At 41.0% G+C, this 8,183-nt stretch overlaps 1 protein-coding gene across 1 annotated transcript; it reads left to right on the forward strand.

Moving 5' to 3' along the window:
• The first annotated feature begins 4,001 nt into the window (after positions 1 to 4,001).
• Positions 4,002 to 7,169, forward strand: LOC135543351 (T-cell surface antigen CD2-like). The gene is made up of 5 exons (XM_064970543.1): positions 4,002 to 4,153; positions 5,460 to 5,738; positions 5,815 to 6,060; positions 6,286 to 6,444; positions 6,578 to 7,169. Exons 1-5 carry the CDS (start codon positions 4,090 to 4,092, stop codon positions 6,874 to 6,876), a joined length of 1,047 nt encoding a protein of 348 aa, XP_064826615.1. The 5' UTR covers positions 4,002 to 4,089; the 3' UTR covers positions 6,877 to 7,169.
• The last annotated feature ends 1,014 nt before the right edge of the window (positions 7,170 to 8,183 follow it).

Below are 8,183 nucleotides of genomic sequence, written 5' to 3' on the forward strand. Positions count from 1 at the left end.
TTTACTGGAGAGAAACAAACCTTCCCTGTACAGAATCTAAATATTTATCAAACAAACTATATATTCAACAAGTGCTTTTCAACTGTTTTCTTCTGGTACAGACTCTGTAGTTGTACTGGTCTGGTCTCTGTTGGTACAGAGGATTTACCTATACTCTGTCTACTACATAGAGAAGTATCTGAGCTACTCTCTATTGCTGTACAAATTGTATCGGAGCTCATGTCTCCTGGTCCAGAGGGTGCACCTGAACTGTAGTTTACTGGAGTAGATATTGTACCTACATGCTGTGGCTCTGAGACCAGCTGACAATCCTGGACTGCTTCTATTAGGAGTGTCTGTACTGTCTGACACTGAGCTAGTGGGTCTCCTCAGACCTGATAGGCCAGGTGTTCCTCCCTCTCGGTCCACCTGACCACTGCTCCTCTGGGTTTCCATTGTTTTCAACACACTTCCTTGTTCTACACCAATGTGATAGCAATGAGTGTCTTATAGTTGATGGTTTTGGGGGCGAGAAGTGGTGGGGGTCTTGATGTATGGGAATTCGGGATGGGGGTGTTTGTTTCTTTCACCTCCTCTCTCTGCACGCTCTATCTTTATCCCTTCTCTGAGGGGTTGGTGGAGACCTCTGACCATCAGTCTAGCTGTTGTGTGTGGCTCTGCTGGATTCCTTCTCTTGCACCTCTGACCCTGGCTCCACCTCAAGAGTGGATGTCCTCCTGTTGTTGATCGTCACCTTGTTCTTTTCTATATCCCTCTTCTTCCTTCCCTTCGTTCTATGTCTCTTCTTGCTCCTCTACCTTTCCCTCTTCCTCACTCTCTGCATTTCATCTTCCCTCTGTCTCTCCCTCCCTCCCTCTCACCATCAACATCTCTCCTTTCCTCTTCATCTCTCTCTCCCTCTGTCTCTGAGTAATTTATTATGTAACTCCTGGTCATCTCGGTTCCCCCACTGTTTATCCTGAACCTGTTGCGTGTTAGATTGTGGTTCAGGCTGTATCCATCACTGGCACGTGACATCTGATGGGTCTTTAGATGGGGTGAGATGAGCCCGTTCTCTTCCTCTCCCTCACTCTCTTTCATCACTTCCCTCGCTCTCTCTCTCTACGTCATGTTGAAATGACGTAGAAACAACAAACACATGTCAGATTTATCTGTGACTGTCTCTTTGTTTCTTTACTCACAAACCTGCATAGTTCTCCCATCTGATATGTGATTGCTATCATACTGGTGTTCTTATCACGGGGACTTTTGGAGAGAGCTGAATATAGGGTTTGTTAATAAAACAAGTACAAATATAGTCAGAAACAGAAATGTCTTTAAAAAGTGTGGACTAACCAAGGTTATTGTTCAGCACTCTAACAGCACATGACATGGTCGTTGGCAACCTTTTTGTGTTTGAACCTTTGACCTTTATTGCTCCCTAGTGGCGCAGCGGTCTAAGGCACTGCATATCAGTGCAATAGGTGTCACTATAGTCCCTGGTACGAATAAAAGCTGTATCACATCTGGCCATGATTGGGTGGCGCACAATTGGCCCAGCATTGTCTAGGTTTGGCTAGGAGTAGGCTGTCATTGTAAATAAGAATTTGTTTCGTAATGGACTTGTCAAGTTAAATAAAGATTATATTTAAAAAATGTTACATCCCCATCTTTAGCTGGTACCTAAAAATAGATCCTGATCCATCATTGGATCACAAGTGCCGGCCTGCCATTTAGGAGACAAAGACTTAACAATGACTTCCACTCTCTGCTGAAAGGTCTGTATTTCCCCACCAATCATACACTCTGCCTCATACACCCCACTGAGCTGCTTGGTCAGCTGTCTGATTGTGATTTCTCCAGTCGTGGTGTTCAAGGATGTCTTTCCTTCAAAATCACGCAATTCCTGTTTCCCGTCAGTGCCCCATTCCACTGCCTTGTTTACACCATGTTTCCACAGGATCTCCTGTAAAACTCCACCACGGATCCCAGGGTTGATAATGACATTGCCGTTTGTGATGACATAACGGGTGGTGGACGGTCCAGCTGTTATGGGATGAGAACAGAGTTACACCACAGTAAACATGACATACGTAGTCACATCGCCCTCATATGGTATAATAATGGGCTGAGTTATTGTAAGGAACAATGATATTACCCTGAAACAGAATAGTCTTCCCCCTAGTTTATTTTCTAGACAGTGTAGAAAGGCCCCAAAGCAACACCTGGCACACAATGCAGTAACTGAAACCCAACATATTTTAGGGTGGGGAAACAGAAGGTGTGGGGAATAGATAGTGGGTAAACTCTAGCTAGGCTAGTAATTAGCCTAAATTCAGTTGTAGTATTTTCCAGTCGTATAAAGTACTTAAGTAAAACTATTTTAATGTATTGCTTAAGTAATTTTGGGGGGTATCTGTACTTTAATATTTATTTATATTTTGACAACTTTTACTCAACTACATTCCTAAAGAAAATCATGTAAAAATTACACCATACTTTTCCCTGATACCCAAAAGTACTTGTTACATTTTGAATGCTTAGCAGACAGGAAAATGGTCCTTTTTCAAACACATCAAGAGAACATCCCTGGTCATCCCTACTGCCTCTGATTTGGCTCACTAAACACACATGCCTCCTTTGTAAATTATGTTTGAGTGTTGAAGGGTGCCCCTGGCCAAAAACAAATGCTTTCTTAATATAAGGAATGTGAAATGATTTATACTTTAACTTTTGATACTTTAGTATATTTAAAAACAAAAACTTTTAGACTTTTACTCAAGTAGCATTTTACTGGGTGACTTTTACTTGTGTAATTTTCTGCTAAGGTATCTTTACTTTTACTCAAGTATTACAATTATGTACTTTTTTCCACCACTGGTATTCTGAATAACATTTATGTCAATAAAAGAAAATACATTCGTAAGCAAAAGCAATAGAAAAAGGCTAACAATACGAAATGTATTCCTAGGACAATCCATCAAGGGATTTTTTTCTAGGACAGGAGAGTTGTGAAGGAGCGTCGATCATGGATCAGCGCGTGCAAACACGTGGTCTTACTAGACTGACATCTCCGCTTTCTTTAATTGTGTCTCGATTTATAAATAGTCTGCTAGGGAAATACATTCACTTACCATTGACAAATTGTCCGCCATAAATGCAACAGAATATAGTGACTAGTCCTATTACACTGGGAGTTGATATTCCTTGGTCAGCCATCGCCCGCAGGTGCGATTAATATGAAAGTGAACGTGTTTTTCTTTCTCTTGAGGACTATTATGGTTTTGTCGTGTGTGTGTCTCTTTGACTGGCTAGAAGTAGAAAAACGTACAACAATTCGCAGTTTGGGGGGAAGGCAATTGGAATTTCCAAAGTGCAGGTGATGCAAGTAACACTTAGATGTCAGCATAGTTCTACAATCCATGAAAACCGAAGTTCACCTGGCTTGGCCTATTCCAATTCAAGCCCAGTCACCGACACCTGGGTACTTCTGGTAGACAGAGGAAAAGAAAGGTATTAACACATTCTGCCATGTTGCTTTCACTTGTCTAATCCTTTCAGATGTGCTCTCCAGTAGGTATATAGGGCTCAGTTTGGAATTACAGTGTATGAGCTTGCCACTCCTAAGTACAGACCCAGGGTTAGTTTTGAACGATGACCTAGCGTTAGGTTGAGAAAGGAAAAGCTGATCTGAAACCAGCATCATAAGTCAACGTTATGACTAACGTAAATAACAAAAGAAGGAAAAGAAGTACATTTGTTGACATCGTCATCATTTATGAGAATGTCCTAATATGGAGTTTTGTGGCATTTAATACCACACAATGAATGAATAAAAAAATAAAAATAAGTTAAAAAAGGTTGTGTTTAGAACGTGCCTGAGAAAATCATGAGTTGATACTGATGAGACGATGAAGAGTTTGTTTGAAGCTTATTTTAAGATATGACATCTCTGCACTGCTGAGGGAGTAGATACATACAGGGCCTGCTGTTTGGATCATTTCCTCTTCTGACTTCTGACACACACACACACAGTGAGACCAAGGAAAGAGTCTGACTACTAAACTGAAACCTGTACATTTTTCTCACAGTACATGTAGTAACAACACAATGGCCTGTACATTACCACTGGCATTCCTTGTCCTTCACGGATTTATCTCTCTTTCGGCAGAAGGTAAGACTCTCTCCCTCTAACACCCCCCCCCCCCCCCCCCAAGCCTTTGGATTGGTTTTTGAAGATTTTTGTCTCGTCCGGGCTTTTTTTTTTACAGTAAAAAAGACTAGTAATTATTGGATCAGTTATTTGAGAAGAGGGTTTCTATTGATTTTAAATAGCACGCTTTTCATTTAAATGATCATCAAATAGGGTCAATCTGGTAAATAACAAGGTCTTACCCATTGATGGTCACATTCATGGATTGCTATTGAACCTTTACATTTGATCGCAATTGATTTGAGCAATGTTAGGGAGAAAATGAACAATGACATGGGCATGAAAAATGACATAAAATGTCTCTTCTGTGGTGCCTCTATTACGTGTTATCTTGTAAATGTAACTGTCATTTTAAACGTTTTATCTTTCTTTAACTAGGCAAGTCAGTTAAGAACAAATTCTTATTTTCAATGACGGCCTAGGAACAGTGGGTTAACTGCCTTGTTCAGGGGCAGAATGACAGATTTTTACCTTGTCAGTTCGGGGTTTCGATCTTTGATATCGCAATTTTATCTCATTATTAGAATGATTTGTATGGATGTTGTAAATGCTATTTAGATATTTTAAGATCATTATGTGGTACAATACTTATTTCTTTACTTAAGTGTTTTTTCCATGTCAATGTAATTTATTTGACTTCAATTACCATTGATATATAAATGTATAAAATATCGGTCTTTTGACCAAGATTAACATCCTATTTACTCAAGGAGAAGGCTTAATCTGACCATCTGTCTATGAGATTGTCCCCAGATCGGCCATTTGTTTTAAAGAGGTCCTGTTATTTTAGTATCTGTGGCCTTTCAGACAGTTGTTGTTTTAGACATGTTCTGTTTCAAACACCCAGTACACAAAAACAGGAAGACTTATTAGAATGATCTGGGTTACTGTGGCTAACCCAACCAGTTGAACATGTCTTTTCATACAGTAGCATTATTTGAATTTGATCCAAGTTAGAAACACTTGGTATAAGTTGTGACACTTTATTTTATGGGCCTGTTTAAAAGCATATTTGCCTGGTAGTTGGCCGAACTGTCAAACTATGAGGAACAGTTGTACTTGAAATTAACTTATTTTACTTTGAAATGTAGCATACATAATTGGCCATTTATACTGTATATAAATGCTTGACCAGAAATGTCAATAATAAGATTTGAATTAGATCACATTTTCTAACTCTTTATTGACCCCAAAATGTAATAAAAGTGTGCTACCGTCAGCAACAACAGAGAATTATTCTGATCTCTTTTCTTCTCTTCTATCACAGATTCATGCGAAAATTATTTCAAACCTGGAGCTGACTTCACCATCTCTCTTGATTACAAGGAATTGAGTTCGAAAGAAATAACCTGGAAACACAATGGCAACGTTATATTTAGAAGAAAGAATGGAAAGTTCAAACCAGGCAAGGCTGAGGACATCTTAGATGATGGGTCTCTCCAACTCAAAGACCTGGTGTCGGCAAACGAAGGTACTTATCAAGCAGAAGTGTTCAACAGCGAAGGGAAAAGCATCAAATATCTGTCCCTCAGACTGTGTATGAAGGGTAAGTCTCTTTCTTTCCAACCATACAAGTACCGTATCCTCTCCTTTAGAGACACTGACATTTTGTTTCCCTCCAGAAAAGGTCTCCAAGCCCTCAGTGAAATTCACCTGTTCTGATAAGGACGTCACCTTTACCTGTATCTTGACTAACCCTGAGGGAGTGACTTTCAAGTGGAGCAAGAACAGACAGCCTTTAAATGGGGAAAAAACAACAACCTTGATCATCGGTCTGAAACAACTGAAAGAGCCGGACACCTTCACCTGCTCTGCAGTCAATGAGGTCAGCGAGGAGACAAGTGACATCATCAAACCAACATGCAAGGGTACAGTATGTTTGGAAGGGCTCAATTGCAATTATCTTTGTGTATCTCTCTGTCTCTTTCTCTCTGGTTTTTTCTCTCTCTCTGTTTTTCTTCTTCTGTTTTCAAGAAAAAAAGTGACCGATATTTAAGATTGGTGGAGCACCACATAAAAAAGACAAAAAGACAGTAAAACATCTCATTTGTCTCTCCTTCTGCTCCACCCCTCATCCCCCACCCTCATCTCAGCTGTCTCAAAATCGATTGATCGTCATATACTGTTTGGTTTTGATTTCTTGACCATGGTGTGCATCCTGGCCGGGGGAGGGGGCTTGGTACTCCTCCTCATCATCATCACCTTGGTGTGCTGTTGCCTCAGCCGACGCAAGAGCCAGATGCGCTTTGAAGGTAATCGCTTCAGACCAAAACTCAAATGTCTATGGCTATTGTGTTGGTGTTCTGTGCACAGAAACATTTATGGTGTCTACAGTATCTTTATTTTGTTCCCTCCCTCATTTCATCTGTTCATTCTCCTTCACAGAGGAAAGAGAGTTGAGACTAGCCCCCCTGACCAAGACCCAGCATCCTTACCACTCAGAGGGCCAGACAAAGCATCCTTCTCAACCAGAGGGCCAGAAGCAAAGGCAGAGACCCCCCGGTGGGGCCCCACCTGGTTCCACCGGCCCCAGGCCCACGGCCAGAGCCTCCAACCAGGCAGAGCCCCAACCCAGAGCCCAGGCTCGAGGGAGGCCTCCACAGACACCAATCGATGACGATGAAGAGCATCCCCCACCGCTACCCCAGCCCAGGAAGAAAGGCCCTCACCCCCCCAGACACTGAGTCTGGAAACAGGTTTAGCCTATATACTTTCTGATCCAAGGAAAGGAGTTCCAGCAGTCTACATGTTGAACATGATGTTATCTAAAGAATAGAAAAGGAAGGAAAATACCCACAGTGTTCTTTTCTTCCAACGCCTTTTCAAAATTCTGTTTCATTGTTTTTATGTTGAGTTGAGTGTTTATCAAAATCATCCATAGGTTGTAGCCTACCTATCTATCCACCTCCTCTTGAAGTAGTGATCTTAACTTGATGTCTGTGTGGTTGTCAATAAAAAGTAAAGAATTACAGGCACATACTGTAGTCATTGACTGAATTATGTGATTGCCAACCACAAAGCTAATAATGCTGTGCTTTGAGGCAACGTATGGCATCTTTCAATGATTAATAGCTGAAACACCTGGGTTCACTTCAAATACTATTTAGAGTGTTGCAATTACTTTCAAATACATTTTGAATTTAGTATATGGATATTTTTCTATGAAAGTACAAGTACACCTAACAAAAATATTAAGGCAACATGTAAAGTGTTGGTCCCATATTTCATGAGCTAAAATAAAAGATTCCAGAAATTGTCCTTTTTCAAAAAAAGCTTTTCTCTCTCAAATTTTGTGCACATATCTGTTTAAATCCCTGTTAATGATAATTTCCCCTATGCCAAGATAATCCATCCACCTGACAGATGTGGCATATCAACAAGATGATAAACAGCATTATCTTTACACAGGTGCACCTTGTGCTGGGGACAATAAAAGGCCACTCTAAAATGTGCAGTTTTGTCACACAACACAATGCCACAGATGTGTCATGTTTTGAGGAGCTGTGCAATTGGCATGCTGACTGTGGGAATGTCCACCAGAGCTGTTACCAGAGAATGTCATGTTAATTTCTCTACCATAAGCCACCTCCAACGTAGTTGAATTTGGCAGTATGTCCAACCGGCCTCACAACCGCAAACGTTGTGAACAGAGTGCCCCATGGTGGGGTTATGGTATGGGCAGGCATGAGCTACAGACAACGAACACAACAGCATTTTACCAATGGCAATTTGAATGCACAGAGATACCGAGATGAGATCCTGAGGCCCGTTGTCGTGCCATTCATCCACCTCCACCTCATCTTTCAGCATAATAATGCACAGCCCCATGTCACAAGGATCTGTACACAACTCCTGGAAGCTGAAAATGTCCCAGTTCTTCCATGACCTGCATACTCACCAGACATGTCACCCACTGAACATGTTTGGGATGCTCTGGATCGACGTGTACGACGTGTACGACAGTTTGTATTTGAAAATAGTTGAAAAAAGT

The sequence above is a fragment of the Oncorhynchus masou genome, chromosome 7, assembly GCF_036934945.1.
Source record: "Oncorhynchus masou masou isolate Uvic2021 chromosome 7, UVic_Omas_1.1, whole genome shotgun sequence".
NCBI classification, from domain to species: domain Eukaryota; kingdom Metazoa; phylum Chordata; class Actinopteri; order Salmoniformes; family Salmonidae; genus Oncorhynchus; species Oncorhynchus masou.